The 16,800-nt window shown below is 41.4% G+C and overlaps 2 protein-coding genes across 2 annotated transcripts in view; one reads left to right on the plus strand and one right to left on the minus strand.

Moving 5' to 3' along the window:
* Positions 1-8,406, minus strand: LOC133109882 (ATP-dependent RNA helicase DDX19A-like). The gene is made up of 12 exons (XM_061219608.1): positions 8,214-8,406; positions 7,874-7,928; positions 7,541-7,591; positions 6,988-7,123; positions 6,428-6,520; positions 5,825-5,927; positions 5,330-5,444; positions 3,988-4,165; positions 3,248-3,485; positions 2,506-2,668; positions 1,785-1,976; positions 1-1,232 (listed from the first exon to the last, which is right to left on the minus strand). Exons 1-12 carry the CDS (start codon positions 8,268-8,270, stop codon positions 1,171-1,173), a joined length of 1,443 nt encoding a protein of 480 aa, XP_061075592.1. The 5' UTR covers positions 8,271-8,406; the 3' UTR covers positions 1-1,170.
* A 5,779-nt stretch (positions 8,407-14,185) lies between these two features.
* LOC133110551 (von Willebrand factor A domain-containing protein 5B1-like) overlaps positions 14,186-16,800 on the plus strand; it is a 36,515-nt gene continuing 33,900 nt past the window's right edge. The window contains exon 1 of the mRNA XM_061220740.1: positions 14,186-14,289. The gene's annotated coding sequence lies outside the window, so the exon portion shown is untranslated. The remainder of the gene's footprint in view (positions 14,290-16,800) is intronic.

A 16,800-nucleotide genomic window follows, 5' to 3' on the forward strand; every position in this document is an offset into this window, starting at 1 on the left:
TTGACGTGAACGTTTCAAATTCAGTTTAGAGCTTTAAACCCAGGCCTGCCCAGCCAAGAGGACCATTTTGGAAACGACAGTGAATACATTTACCTTATGCTGACCAAAACCGAAATAAAATAAAACAAATGAAATTTCCTCATATCATTAGTCTGAAAGCTAGTAAATGCAAAAACTATTACGAGGAATTATTTTCACTCGTCCATTGCATCAAACCGATTGTGCCAAGACACTGACCAATGTTCCATACAAATATCTTTCACCAACCAAAAGACTGCAGAACATAGTCAGGCTTGTTATATTTGGTAATGCAGTGGTCATTTAATTAAAACTCATAAAATAAACTAAACACCAGTTGTTTTTCAAAATATCTCACGCCGTGACTTTTAAAGACTTTGCATTCGTTCAGCTTCTGGCAACAACAAGCAATGGCAGCATGACCGAAAAACAAAACTTAAAATGGCAACTGCTTAATAAACCAGGACAGGCTTTTCAGACATGCCCAAATACTGTAGGCAGCCCAATCAATCCAACTGTTCCACAAAGAACTGAGCTGGTGTCCCCAGATATAGCACCACAAAATGGTGCCCGTAGTGTCTTTGAAAACAAATTTAATTTCTTGTACAAGCAACTGAGTGGTGCAACTGTGTAATCAGTAACTTATACATTCTAAACTGTGGTTCGATCAAACACGTTCAGTAATCAATAACCTCTACATTCTAAACTGTGGTTCCATCAAACACGCTCAGTAATCAATAACCTCTACATTCTAAACTGTGGTTCCATCAAACACGCTCAGTAATCAATAACCTCTACATTCTAAACTGTGGTTCCATCAAACACGCTCAGTAGTCCATAACCTCTACATTCTAAACTGTGGTTCCATCAAACACGCTCAGTAATCAATAACCTCTACATTCTAAACTGTGGTTCCATCAAACACGCTCAGTAATCAATAACTTCTACATTCTAAACTGTAGTTGCCAAATGTGCTGGGCTCTATGTGAAATTCAAGATTTTTGCCGTCATTGCACACATAAGCCAAGACTGCTTTTTGACCCGGTATACACATTTCCTACGTCTCAACATGCTTTCCGAAATAAAATGACCTCAGAAATAGTGTGTCAGAGGTGGGTTCAAGGGTGAGCTGCATTCTGAAATTCTGGCACATCAATTTCCAATTTTCTCAATTTCATCCAGGTCATCGGTGTCCAGCCTTACAATCTTCTTATCTGTAAAGAAAATTCATTCAGAATGAACACGTTGATTAATTGGAACACACAAATTCATCAATGTATGCAAACTCATCAATGCAAACACCTCATTTAAAAAAAAAAAAATTCCATCAGAAGATGAAAATGGACTGCCTATCATTCCTGAGAAGGATTAAGTTTAAATCTAGTTTTTTTTTTTTTTTTTTTTAAAGATTAACACAGGTGATGACCCAGACATTAACCACAGCAGAATAATCACTCCAGTTTCTTTGAGCCAATAGTCTTTTACCGTCTGACATTTGTGTTATCAATTGATTATAATATTTACAAAGCCAATGGTAACATTGTGAGACTCAAAGAAAAGGCATATGGTGAGCAAGCTAGCTAGAGCATGACAGATCAAACAGAAATCGCTCCAAGGGTTTTAAATATATTTTTAGCTTGTCTGGGAAAATAACACACAGATTTAAAAAAGTCCTGTGTTTCACAAACATAGCATTGCATGAGCTAGTGTAACCACTGCCCCACCTTTTCGCACAACATCCCAAACCCCCTTGCTTTCTGACTTACTGAAATGCTCTTGGATTCGGTTAAGGATGTTCATGCTGAATTCACTGTCCACCATGTTGACAGCCAGCCCTCTCTTGCCAAACCGACCCGTACGCCCAATCCTATGCAGGTAGGTCTCCTTATCCGCGTTTCCGTCTTTGTCCACGGGCAAGTCAAAGTTGATCACCACGGATACCTGCTCAACGTCGATTCCTGGTGACACAAATGGGTGAAGACAGAAACAAATATGTAATTGTTTTGGAATCAAATTATTTTCTCTGTTTGATTGATCTTGCCTGGTGCAACCAAGCCATCTGAGAGCACCAGAAGGCTGGGTTTGCACTTTTTGAGAGCACTTCATAAGTTCCAACGCATTAGACAAGCTCAGTAGAGTGTAGAAAAGTATTTGAATGGAGAGCCAGAATAGCCCATGAATCACTGACTAAATATGAGCAATTTTCTTCAGTGAATAATCAAAGCTTCCGCTTACTAGAATCCTATTGCAACAACTTTATTGTCAACAAAAATCAATGCTACCTCAGTTCCAGACTTGTTTTTGGCAAGAAGCTGGGAAGTCATGCCCTTGGTCTCCTTCCAAAAGAGTTTTAAGCACCAATTACAACGCCCGATCATGACATGCCAATATTTGTTTTCAGAAATCCTTTGAGCTGAAACGGGGCAGGGGAATCACAGCAGGAACTATGGGAGTATAACGACAGACAGTCCCCTGTTGCGTCCTCACCTCTGGCACAGACGTTGGTGGTCACCAGCACTTTCTCCTTGCCGTCTCTGAAGCGGTCAATAACGGCAGCTCTCTGCTCCACCGCCATCTCTCCGCTCAGCTGCGCCACCTGGTGGCCATCCCTGGACAGTTCCCCCGCCAGCCAGCCTGCTGTTTTCCGCGTCTAGGGCGAGACGTCAGTCCGGAAGAGGTGAAAAATCCATGTTTTCCAATGTAATGTTCCAATCACGTGGATTTGCCAATTACCACAGTTCTTCAGGCAGGAGGTAGAACCAATTAGTGTTAGAATTTACACCTCTGGATGAATTCAACACCGCATCGTCACAGATTTTTATGAGATTTCGCATGATTATTTGGTCTTAGAAGGAACGCCTGGAACTGAAATTGCACTCATCTCAGATCATTATTATGCCTAATAAGGTTTCGCTAATTAGCTTTGACATACTATATCTACATTAAATAAAATGGTAGAGAAATGGTTCTTATATAATTTTAAAGGTATTTTCCAACTACTGGAAGCCTCTACCAAATGTCTTTTTTCTGTCTAAGTAATTTAATTTCCAGGGGTTTCTTAAAAGACCAATCTCATTGGTAGCATGCCAAATCGAATTCTGTAGATTCTGTGATGATGCAGTCCAAACGTATGTTGAATCCACCCGGAGTTACAGGCCATTAAACCTCAGTAGAAACTGAAGAGACACCATTACGGCTCTGACAGAGAGGAAGCAGACTGAGGGCTCACGTGGCAGAAGATCATGGCTTGGGCGATGGTGATGGCCCCGTAGATGTTGCAGAGGGAGGTGAACTTCTCCTCCTTGTTGCGGCAGAGCACGTAGTACTGCTTGATGGTGTCCAGGGTTTCCTCCTCCCGTTTCAGCTTGATGACGTTGGGGTCAGGGACGATCCTCTGAGCAAAGCGCCACACTGTTTCCTCAAACGTCGCCGAAAACAGAAGCATCTGGCACTGCTTGGGCAGCATTCTGGGGGGAAGGAACACGTCAACCTAAATGCTACTCCAAATAACTCAAAACCACAATATACGTGTTTGCAACCGAGGATTTAGTGGAAATACTGAACCGTTGAAAATGAACTGCCAACCACAATTGCAATTATTCATCTTTTTTCCAAACATGTCCCTAGTAAGCTCATCAATTAGGTAAAGCAGACAAAGGTTCCCATTCCTGGGATGGATGCATAAATGAATAAATATTTTCAACAAAAAAATGAATTATGAATTGAAACCATACCCCATACCTACTTTAGGACAGTTACAATGGGCTCCACAATTATTGGCACCCTTGACTGGCAATTCACAAAAAAGAATACCTCCGAAAAATAACCAATATGATGACTAAGATAAACTTGATCTTAGTAATCATTTTTGTACAAACAAGTATTTTTTTGGGCATTGCCAGGCAGGGGTACCAATAATTATGGCGCCCGCTGTATCAGTGAGAATGGGGAGTGTGTGGGTTCGCTCACCGCTGGATGCGGACGCTGTGGTCCTGGTGGCCCTGCGTGGCGATCATGACATCAGCCTCGTCCAGCACAAACACACGGACCTTCCTGGGGTCGAAAAACTTCAGCTTGGAGCACCAGTCCAGCACTGTCCCGGGGGTGCCGATGATGATCTGATCCTGCACCTTCACCCCCCTCTCCACTGGAGTGGAGACAGACCGCACAGCTGCCTTACTGGATGTGTGGGTGCAGATTTCTGTTTTAGTCCAGCGCTAAAACACCCGATTCTACTTATCAAGATCTTTACTGCAACCATCGTTAGTTCATTAGTAGCGTCTTAGTGCTGGGCTAAAACCTGCACCCACACTGGCCCTTTTAGGATAAAATTGGACTCCTCTGTTCTACAGCATCTCCATCACATAGCAATGTGGGTCATGGGTATGTCCATAACCTTTCAGTTCTGGGAGAAATTTCCTTTCTAATGGACTCCATGGCTCAACCACAATGGGAATGAACTTGATTCCCAGTTCTGATTTATTGTCAATGTCTGATTCTTTTGACTGCCTTTTTACATCTACTTTTTAAAACTGACCCATATCTGATTGTGTTCATATGGTTTAGACTTGAATTCATACGGTTTACACACAAGGATTTGGTTAATTCATCTGCAACAAACATTGTTTGGCCTGTGTCACCTCTTCGCCCCACAGGTTTAAAAGGTAACCTCAGTATTTGTCCTCCATTTCACAAACATTTCACGTTTCACGTTGCAAGGGTGGTTGTGCACGCATGTTCAACTGCAAAGAACAAAATTAACATGGCATTTTGAATGACATGGGAATTACAATGACCGGGAAATTTCTATTTGTATGATTAGATGACAGCCGCTTTGGCAGACGATTAGTGATTCTTATCAGATTTATTTCCATATATGAATGTGGCCCAAAATGGATCTGAAAATATCTGATTCCATCTGCTTTTCCTGTTTATTTCTGTGCCATGTGAACAGAAAGTCACAATTGGGTCATTTTACCAGTTAATTTATGAATACATTCAAAAAGAAGATCCCGAGGTTTCATGGGTATTATTGGGAAATTAAAAAATCAATACATTACTCAGACCCCCAACCATGCACGGTAAACGGTTTGAGGGAGATTGTTTGCTTCTGAAAACAGAATGATGACACAATTGATCTATGCAACAAAAGTTGTGAAATGTGCATCTATGGAAATTCCCAAAGCACACCTCTGACTTCATGACTATGCTGCCAAAATATTTTTTGAGTGACAGTATCAGAAACATTAGACAAGACTCTTTTTTTTCTGCTAACAACCTACCAAAACTAGGACCTTGAACACAAGCTTACGTTTGTTGCCTCGGATGGCATATGCCAGTGTGATCTCCGGGTAGAAGTTCCCCATCTGCTCAATGACCTTCCCAGTCTGCAAAACCAGCTCAAAGGTGGGGGACACACACAAACACTGGGGAGGGAAGAGAGAAAAAACAGGATGTGTGTGTAGGGGGGAGGTGAAGACTATACCAGCAAAAAAACAATCACTTGAACCCTTTACGGTGTAAGGTTGCAAATATGCGATTAAAATGTTCTTAACTGAACTAAGATTCTAATGCTGATGTAACAATCACTACTGTTAATTAAATGCAGTGCAGTTCAAGAACAAAGATTTAGCATTTTAAAAAAACATTGAGAAAAATAAATAAACCTACTTTTCAAAGTGTGCACATTAAAAGTATTTTCACAAACAGGAACTTTCCACAATGCTGCTTCCAAAACGATTTTCAAGGACCAATGGCAACCCCAAGGTCCCCCAAACGCCGCCCGATTTTGAAGATGGACACCCACCTGTGGCCAGTTCTGGGCCGGGTCTACATGGCTGAGCATAGCCAAGATGAAGGCGGCTGTTTTTCCAGTGCCAGACTGTGATTGGGCAATCAGGTTCTGTGGGCTGCAAATCAGAAGGAAATCCAAATCAGAAGGAAATCACACACTATCCCAGGGATAGCCTGTCAAAGAGGGAATCAGTCCAGACTGACAATAAGTCATAAAGCCTGCTGAAGTCACAGCCCTTAAGGGCAGAAAACTGCTGGTTTTCCACCCTCCCTTTACCTGGGAGTCAGGTGTGAAGACAGTCTAGCCAATCAGAAGTGCTTAGTTCATTATCTGGGCCAGGGCCGGATTTGGATTCGAGGGCCAGATTTGAGTATCGAAGTCATAAAGGCTTGAACACACATTCCATGCACATGCTCAATGTCAATATTCATGAAACACTTCCCTACCCATGTGGTTCTGAACTGATGTCTGATGTTACTGTATTAACCATGGGCGTGAATTTTTAACAGTTCGCCTGCCAAATCAAAGCTGAATGTGAAATATATTTACATATAAGCAAGCATTCCACTCACATCACTGCTGACCATGCAGTGATGTTTACATCCCCAAACTTACGGTTCTGCAAGCATCATGGGCAAGGCATTCTCCTGGATTTTGGAGGGTCGGTTGAAACCCATGGCATACACACCATGAAGAAGCTGTGGCTTTCTGGAGACACACACATGTACACACACAAAAAATAAATTTGGCTTTTTAGATGCAATTCAGATGCAACTCACTGAGTTACTTGAGGCAGGGTTGTCCAATCTTATCCGAAACGGCATGGTGTGAGTGCAAGACAGGTGTTTGTTTTAGCACAGAACTATGACACCTGCCTCAACCAATTAACTCACGGTTTTCAGTCAAGACCTTGGCCGTGTCCAAAACAGCTTACTTGCTTACCATCGAGTATACAAGTTGTATATTCAGTTGTAGGCACGCATGTGGTTTCAGACACAACCCTTGATGAGTAGAATCAGATTAGTACTGGGCTAAAACAAAAACATACCCACATTGTCCCTTTTTCGGGTGAGACTGGCCACCCCTGTTCAATGTGATCAGAGCTGTTGTCCACATAGGTCGTATGATCACATTCAACTCACATTATATGAACACTTCATATAAAGCTGACTTACAGTCTCAGTTCCTCAAAAGATTTGACAGAGTACAGTGGTGAGTTTGGGTCCCTCTGTAGAACTTCAACCCGACTGGTTGTATTCACTAAGTTAGTGTGTATCAGTTTGTTCAACAGCGACTGAGCTGCTCTGTCCTCTGAAAGAGAAAAATAGAAGCAAGACATGCCAATCCAGGCAGTATGCACTTTCAATATGCAATTACCTATTGGAAATTTTGCCATGATAACACTGACAAGCTCTCCTCATACCATGAAAACATTATATGGACAGAAAAATCTGTACATGAAGACAGCACAGATAAAATACATATTACCAGGTCCACTAAATATTGGTGAAAAATGTTTACAGCAGTCTTCCTTGGTCCATAACTTGATTATTGTTTATTTCTTTCTTTTCTTTTTCTTTTCTTTACTCTATTATCATTACTTGGGAATAAAATAAATATACACTCAACGACCACTTTATTAGGCAGCAACAAAATGCATAAAAGCATGCAGACATGGTCAGGAGGTTCACCCAGTACAAAGCAAGCAGGACTATTGTGAATTCTCACCTTTGTCCTCCTCTTCTACCTTATCAACATCCTCTGCTGGCCTTATGGCTCCTAGAAACAAAACTCTGGCTTTAAATAGAAGCTTTATATTGTAACATGTTAAGTCTCAGCCGGTTCTTTTAATAACTGAATAAAAGATTGTGTGTGGCAGTGGGGGTAGCAGGTTGATTCCTTTGTGGCACGCTTTCTAATTACCTTAATTGCAGTAAAATTTTCATGCAGGCGTGGAACACAATTCATCATATTAATGTAGATACCCAATACACCTGTGGATCCAACGTCTTCAACTGACTAAAACGACAAATTTGCAAGCACGAACATTTATTCCTTTACCATTTTCTTCAGGTTTAGGTACTCCTTCTGTTGCAGTTATTTTCAGACGACCAATCTGTCATAAAAACAAATACGCAGTATGTTATGTGAAGTGTTTCTGTCGATTATGCATTCATAGCGCACCGTTTCCACGTACAAGGGACGAGTTCGTTTAGCTACCCACAGGTGGTCAGCTAGCAAATAAAACCCTATGGCTATTACCAAATTAGCGAACATTGTAATCCAAGATAAATTAGCATAACTTTACTAACGATCCATGTTCGACTCCTGAACGTTAGGCTACTGAAGTTGGATAATGTTAGCTAGCTAGCTAGCTATCTTGGCTAACTATCCAACTCACCGATTGTGCAGCAGCTTCTTGTTCATCCACCGCCAAGGCCCAGGCATCAGTAGACATTGTGATTATTTATATTTATGTTAGTCAGTGTGTCTTTTGTCTTTAACCAGACAGCAGATTAGTGGCCAGCTACTTTCGCACATCCAAATGATTATTTGCTTCAGTTTTCAATCCAAGGCGCGAGCAGCGATCAGTCATGTATAACGAGACTGCGTATTAATGCTGGTAGTCCGTGTTTAAAGTTCCGGTTTTAAATTGTTCATAGAGATTCAATAACGGAACTTTCGGCATTAATAATGCTTCGGTTATTCCATACCTTGTCATTACAGTGAATCGTTGGAAATCTTCGGAAGAGCCAGCGATTGTAGCTAATTTACTGCTTGGAACATAGATTTTGATCGCCAGGTCCACCTATTGCCAACTTAATAGTCTAAGTAAGTCGAATGATTCACTTAATCATTACAGAAAATAAGTATTATTGCTGCTTCTGTAATTTATGGTTTGATACGAAGTGTCTATGTTTCCAAGTGTTTGTCCAAAAAAATCAGGGATCTCAGAGCTGAGGCCTGTCTCTTAATACAAGACTAATCTCATCTGCAATATACAGTTAAGAGATCAGATGAGGCCAGGTTTCGCGTGAGAAAAATGACATTTTGAAGATCAGCACCATTTCTGATTATGTATGTGATCATTAAAAACAGATCATCCCAACATAGAATCAAGAATTGCTAGATCATTATCTGCGTTTTGAAGGGGGATCATTCTTCCAACACGTGCATACCTGTTCCACAAAACAAATCAATGAATAATGGACAATAGTTTTCTGTTTATCTAAAGATAATTGTGCATAAAAATCACCAATCAAACACAAAAAAAGACTAAAAGGGGAATCTGATGCTTCAAATCCTAGTACTGTTGCGCATAGGTTTTAAATAAGAAAATGAAGATGGGATTAAAGTGCAGACAGCTTTTATTTCCAGGTATTTACATCCACATTGGGATCGAAAATGTGCATTTGGGGTGAGGACCAAAGAAATGTCAGTGCCAGGAAAGCAGGCCATCATGAGGCTGAAAAATCAGGCTAAATCAGCGACATAGGCAAGACATTGTGTGTGTCAAAAATGAATCGTTTAATACAATAGGTGGCAGAGCCTTTTCCTATTGTGCTCCTTTCCTGTGGAACAAATTGCCTGCTCATGTTCAGGGTGCAGACACTATCACCTTATTTAAAGCTAGGCTAAAAATGTATTTCTTTAGTCTGTCCTATAGTTGGGGGGCAGGAGTGGGTGGTTGGCATAAGTTATAGTCTCTGGTGGACTTGGCGGTTAGTGCTGTCAGTGGATCATTGTTTGTAGTGCTGTGTTAAGCATAACCAGTCATGGTGGTGACCATCTCAAGCCTGCCCTCATGGCTGTGTTGGCCACTGCCTCTGTTTCCCTTAGCTATGCTGCCATAGCCTTATTCTGCCGGGGTTCTCCTTATCGCACACAGGTACCTCTCCCTCCTGCTGTGATTGACCAATTACTACCTGGACCCCCTAACAATGTTACTTTCCTCTTCTCCCCACTCTGGGCACCTGCCCGGAGCGCTAGCCCAACTTTTCCTGCGCACCCCCTCCTGGCCCGGAGCTCCAGCCCAAGACCAGCCGTAAAACTCCCTCCTGCCACTGCTGATTCAGCTGTAGCACCAAGGCTGTCCCCTTGCCTGACAGTGCCACCCATTGGTGTTCCTGCCATCCCTCAACCTCATCTGTGCTTCAGGTTATTGGACATTTATGTACTTTTATTTAATCTGGTTTTCTGTTCAAAACCATTGTTTCTACAAACCGGTGTCAACCAGCGGCAGATGGGTTCCCCTACTGAGAAAGGTTCTGCTCAAGGTTTCTTCCTGTTTCCAGAGAGTTTTTCCTTGCCACTGTTGCCCTAGGCGTACTCTTGGGGCCCGATTTCTCTGTAAAGCTGCTTTGCGACAAAGGCCCTTTGTAAAAAGCGCTATACAAATTAAATTGAATTAAATTGAATTGAATACATTGTTCGGAAGCAAGAATGCACCGGTGAGCTCAGTAATAGCAAGTGATCTGGTAGACCACACCAGACCTCAATAGTGGATTACTGAAAAATATTTTCTATTTTGATGAAACCCTTTCACCTTTTGAACAGATCAATAAAACTCTCCAGTATGTAGTCATATGTATGTGCCAAAGACTAAAATGAAGAGACGACTTTCAAGACTACACAAGCATAGAGTGTTGACCGCAAGATACAATCGACTGATGTGCCTCAAGAATAGAATGGCCAAGTTAGAGTTTGCTAAAAGTAGGCCTATATTTAAAAATACAATATAGTTCTGGAACAAAGTGTTATGGACAGATGGCGAGAAAAGTATTAACCTGTATCAGTGCTAAAAAAGTGTGGAGAAAGAAAGGACTTACTGATGATCCAAATCACCCCCTCCCCCAATCTGTGAAACACAGTGGAAGTGCTGTGGCTTGCGCATGTATGGCTGCTACTGGAACTGGCTCAGTTATCTTCACTGATGATGTAACTGCTGAAAAACATTAATATATATATCATTTTTCTTTTTTGTAAGAATTAACAACAGGCAAATAAAAGCAATTTCACTTAGCTGTTCAATACATTTTTAAAATTGGTGTCTTGTACTTTTGGCATTTTGATGCTGGCATTCTTACCTCTGTAAAGCTTTTCTCTTTTTAATTAGGCTATGTTTGCTTCTGAAGGACAATATAATCCAGTAAAATTGCAGGAGTGTGCCGTATTATTTTCAAAAGACATTGGCATAGCATTTTTATTTTTTTTTCTAATTTTATTCTTGTGCTTGGAGATGTAGATTAATTTTGGCAAGCTACCTTAACATTTTCTGTTATGTAGTAAAAACATTTGTATAAACAACAAGCCTGGTCCACAATAGAATTACAGATAGCTCAACTGCATTCAGTCATCTTCAGCTGAAGTGTGCATACTGCAACACAGTTCCAGATACTATATCTCTAATTAATTTAAGGCCACTATGTTGAATTAAATTACAGAGACCTTAAATACCTGCAATTCAATTTAATACAGTGGACTCCAGAATTATTGGCACCCTTAATAAAAAGGAAGAAAAACGGCTGCATATAATAAACTGCACAGATAATAATCAATATGTTATGTTCAAACATATGGGAAAAATCTATAATTTTATTTCAATACATTCCCTCTCATGTTCCAATGTTCTTTATTAGGTAATCACTTTTTCTTAAATCCATTGGTGTCAAAATTATTGGCAATTATTATTGGCTTACAATTATCGTAAATAAAATCAAACAGTGAAATTGTCTATAAAATATAAAAATGTTAGTTCATCTCAGTCCAACCATCTCAACCACTACTGAGCACAATAAACAAAACCAAGCATCTGCATGGATCAAACGTCATTGGAATTATGACTGGAAGAGTGCGATGGTCAGATGAGAAAAAAATGAATGTTTTGGCCATACACATCATTGATATTTTTGGCAAAGAAGCACCTCATACCTACTGTAAAATATGGGGGTGGTCACTGATGTGTTCCTGCCAGTGGTCCAGTAGCACTATCTAAGGTCAAAGACATAATTCAGCAAATTGCCAGGAAATTCTGAGCTTTGGTCATTGACAATGATTCAAAACATACATCAAAATCAACACAGAAATGGTAAAATGAAAAGAACAACCATGTTCGGCAATGGCCAACTCCATCTTCAGACTTAAATCCCATCAAAAATCTGCAGTCTGAACTGAAGAGGGGGGTCCAAACCCAAGGATATCAATGATTCTGAAACGTGATGTATGGAGAAGTGATCTAAAATCCCTCCAAATAATCACAAATTATAGGAAAAGACTCATGGCTGTCACCTTTGCCTGGGGTGTTTGCAGAAAGCATTTGTGCCAGTAATTGTGAAACCTGATTCTTGGGGAAGTATATTTCTTATTTGGTTGATTCCATTGAACCATTAATAAAGCACACTTCTTTACACATTATGGAAAATAAAGCTTATATAATATGATACAGTCAATAACTATTATTCTTTAGTTTACAGTATTTCTTGTGAATATTTATCAATTGCCAATAATTCTGGAGCCCACTGTATTTCAGCACTTGAATAATATTCATCCATACATCCATTATCTTAACATGCTTATCCTGAACAGGTCACAGGGGGGCTGGAGCCTATCCCAGCATACATTGGGTGAAAGGCAGGAATACACCCAGGACAGGTCGCCAGTCCATGGCGCACACACCATTCACTCACACACTCATACCTACAGGCAATTTACACTCTCCAATCAGCCTAACATGCATGTCTTTGGACTGTGGAAGGAAACCGGAATACCTGGAGGAAACCCACGCAGACACGGGGAGAACATGCAAACTCCGCACAGAGAGGCCCCGGCCGGGATTGGAACCCAGGACCTCCTTGCTGTGAGGCAGCAGTGCTACCCACTGCACCATCCGTGCCGCCTCACTTGAATAATATGTAGAATATTAATATAATATGAAGAATTAAATTGCAGAATGATCAACCTTTAACTGCACATACCAACATTTAATTGTAGAGTAGATAGACAATGTTGGTGTATACAGTGGAGTGCTCTCCGAAAGTATGGGAATAGCACAGTGAGTCAATGGTGGAGTCAATCAATTAAATTGTATCATTACATTTGTCTGTTTGTTTGTGAGTGCAAAAGCACATTTGTGAACCAATTATTTTGTTTGCAAACCAATTATTTTGTTTGTAAGATACAAAAAGTATTTGTGACCCTCATTTTATGAGACTAGAATAACCCCATAAGTGAGAGAGGTTTTATGAACTGCCCTGTTGAGTTAAGTTCTTGAATGACTGGTGTGATTCTTGACAATAACAGTTTTTTTCTTCTCTAATCTTGTGTATGTTAAGAAGCCTGGAGGTACAGATTTGGATCGTCATGGTTACCTCCATGAAGAAACAGATGGATCTGCTTGATGATGGCCAGGCCATTGCTCTGGCAAGGTACTAGATCATAAACATCCACTGTGAGACAAAGGGTTTAGCAATCAAAGGTGAGAGGATGTGTGTGTGTATGTGTGTGTGTGTGCGCGTGCTAGCATGTGTGCGTACGTGTGTGTGTTTGTATGTGTGCATGCGTGTGCGTCCATGCGTGTGTGTGCATCTGTGTGCGTGTTTGTCTGTGTGTGTGTGTGTCTGTGTTTGTGCGTATGTTCAAGTGTGTCTATGTGTAAGTGCATGTTTGCACATGGTAAATGTGTGGTGTTTGCACACCTGCGATTATGCACTGTGTTTACATTCATGCAGTTGTGTGTATGTGTACACATGTGCGTACCTGTGTGCATCCATGCCTACATACGCATGTGTGTCCTATGTCAGTGTTTGCATTAAGCACATAATGAATGCGCACATACACTATGTGCAAATATAAGTGTGCATAATGTATGTGTCTATCTATGTATGTGTGTGTGTGTGAGCTTCATATGTCATGCACACGTGTGTGTGTTTGGAGTGTGCGGTATGTGCCCCCACCTCTTTACTCCACACATGGTTTTACATCTTTATTTATTCTGCTCAGCACTCACGGTGAGCAGAACGGAGACAGGGACCCTCGTCATCAGCTCCACACGGGGAGAGGGGGTGGTGCCCATACTGGGGGCAGGGAAGGGAGGGAGGGAGGGAGGGAGGGAGGGAGGGGAGGAGGGGACAGGCACCAGTAATCTGTTGCACAGGACTGTTTCACTGTCAGCAAAGCTTTTAAAACTGAAATGACAGGCAGAGACCGGCTGCAGGCACGTCAGCACACCTTTTCCACCCGGGACGGATTGCTGCTTGTCTTTTTATTGCGAAAACCTGAGAGTTCCAACCATGGTTGCAAGCTGACCACGACACAAAAAACATTGGCCAGAGAGAGAGAAAGCGAGAGAGAGAGAGAGAGTGAGGTAGAGAGAGAGAGAGAAACCATCACTGGGTCAATATTTCTCTCCTCTTTGTCATTGGAAGCCTGAAAACAGAAGAAAAAGACTGGTGCTGAGTGCTGTCGGACTCAAATGAAAGGTAAGCTTTGTTGTCTTGAAAGCTGTAAGTGCTGGTGCTCCTGCTTGTCACCTGTGCGCCTGTCATGTTCTTTGAGATATCCTCTGACTCTCCTGGGTTTCCTATAGGCATGTGGAATGACTTTTCTCAGTGCTTTCAGACAGTGCAGGAGTATGGTATTTGACCTGCCTAATATGGAGAGGCTTTTTCGATGTTGTTCAACAACAAAGGTCAAGATTGTGAATGAAAAATACACATTAACTAATATATGTATTTTGAAAAACAGTTTTCTTTCATCTGAAAAATATATTTGTGAGGCTGTTTGGTTCTATTGCAAATGCAATGGAGATGAACTTGTACTGAAAAATGAACTTGTAATGTTTAATATATACAAGAAAAGATACAAGAAAATATGGCAACGGAGTCAGCCATCAACAGGTGGCTGCCTCTCTCTCCAGTGTTTCTCAAGTGTTTATATTGGCTGAGAGGAGCAGAGAGTGGCTGCTTCAATATTGATATTTGCCAATTTTGCTACATGCTTTTATGTCCAATTAGTATTTCCTGTGAGCCAAGAGAATTCTGCTGGGCAGAGTTGCTCGAGAAGTGGTCCCCCAGGATTCTGCAACTTGAGATATATTGTTATCACACACTCTTAGTGCCACAACACACACACACACACAAACACACACAGGTGTGCACACACACACACACACACGTGTATGCACACACTCACACACATGCCGACACACACACAGAGACATAGACACACAGGTGTGCACACACTCCCCACAGGTGTGCACACACTCCCCACAGACACACACTCACACATACATGTATGCACACACTCACACACATGCACATACGCAGACACACACATAAACACACACACACATGTATGCACACACACAAACACACACACACACATACACACATAAACACACACACACACGTATGCACACACTCTCACACACACACACACACACACACACACACACACACAGACATACACACATAAACACACACACACACACAGACATACACACATAAACACACACACGTATGCACACACACACACACACACACACGCATAAGCACACACAGGCACACTCACACATAAGCACACACACACACACACCCACAGATAGAGCTAGAGATAGGGAATTAGAAGGAAACACTGAAACACAAAGACAACACAAGAGAATAAAACACAGAACATGCAGCCCACAAAAAGCACATGTACTGCGAGGGACAACTTTTTTTTTTCTTTTTTTTTTGTGGTGCAGTTAGACAGTTTTGTCCCTTATAATGGAGTTAGAAAACAGGTGCTTTGCAGAACAGGATTGAAAGAAATAGCAAATGAATAAGTTATTAAATAGTGGATGTCTGTAGATTGCCAATGCACAGGAGCTGTTTGGGAGTGCCAGGATTCCACTATCCTGTTTCTTATAAGTAATTATGCTTATCACACTTCTCTTTCTGTCAGAAGCTTCAGGGGTGGGGGGTGGGGGAGGGGGGGTGTGCGCCTGGTTGCAAGCTCCTTGTTTGCATAGCTCAGAACGCATGATGGCAGTATTGACACAAAGAGAGAGGTCCAAAGCAAATGGGAGGATTAAATCAAACTGACCTTTTCAGTTTCAATTAACAGAAAGATGCAGGCCGCACAATCTTAACTTAATTACTTAGGGACAGCTTCCAGATCTGCAGTTCCCTCTGGACTGTGGGTCACACCAAATGAATTAACCCCTCGCTGCATGTGTGAGTTACAGCCTCTAAGGTCTCCCCCTGTCCAGACTCACATTTAGAAAATTATGAACTTTATCACAGGGCATTTTAAAAGGTTACTCTGAAATTTTAAATTTTATGTGAGAGCATTCTGAATAAAACCCAGATTGACCTGTGTGTAATCATTCTCAATTAACAGGGGTCAAAATTAAATTGAAGTTAAGTCGGAAAAAAGTCAACTTTGACCACTACTACTTTTTAACATCCGAAGAGAGAAATCATAGCTGACAGAAATCTGTCAGGCATACACACCTCATGATGTTGAATTTCCAAAATGGTCCAGATTTCCCAGCAGCCACTGCTTTAGAGATCCATCACTGACAGCTCAGTGTGATGGAAAAGGGCAAGCTTTGAAGACAGAGTGCTCTCTGCATACATGGTAAAAGTGCACATTCACAGCAGCTAGGGAGGGCACTGCAAGAATTCTGTCTTAACAAGTGTTTTAGTCTTGTAATTTCAAAAATCTTGTTTTTTTTTCCTCAAGTGGAAAATATTAGCTTGTTACTTTTGGCTTGACAAGTAAAATTATCTTGCCCCATTAGCAAATCTTGAAATGAGTTTACCTACATATCTCCCCCCATTAGCAAGCTTTTTGTCTTATCCAACAAAAGAGTAATAGAAATATGAGATTAAGTCTGGGGCAGGATGAAGCCTAGTGGCTAAGGTGTATGACTGGGACCCGGAAGGTTGGAGGTTCAAGCCCCGGTGTAGCCACAGTAAGATCTGCACAGCTGTTAGGCCCTTGAGCAA

The sequence above is a fragment of the Conger conger genome, chromosome 14 (genome assembly GCF_963514075.1).
Source record: "Conger conger chromosome 14, fConCon1.1, whole genome shotgun sequence".
Taxonomy (NCBI): domain Eukaryota; kingdom Metazoa; phylum Chordata; class Actinopteri; order Anguilliformes; family Congridae; genus Conger; species Conger conger.

Coding starts and splice junctions, on each gene's coding strand:
- LOC133109882 (XM_061219608.1), bottom strand. CDS start 8,270: ATGTCTACTGATGCCTGGGCCTTGGCGGTGGATGAACAAGAAGCTGCT. Junction 7,592..7,873: donor ACCTAAACCTGAAGAAAATG/GTAAAGGAATAA, acceptor TTTTGTTTCTAG/GAGCCATAAGGCCAGCAGAG. Junction 6,521..6,987: donor TCTTTTGAGGAACTGAGACT/GTAAGTCAGCTT, acceptor GTGTGTCTCCAG/AAAGCCACAGCTTCTTCATG.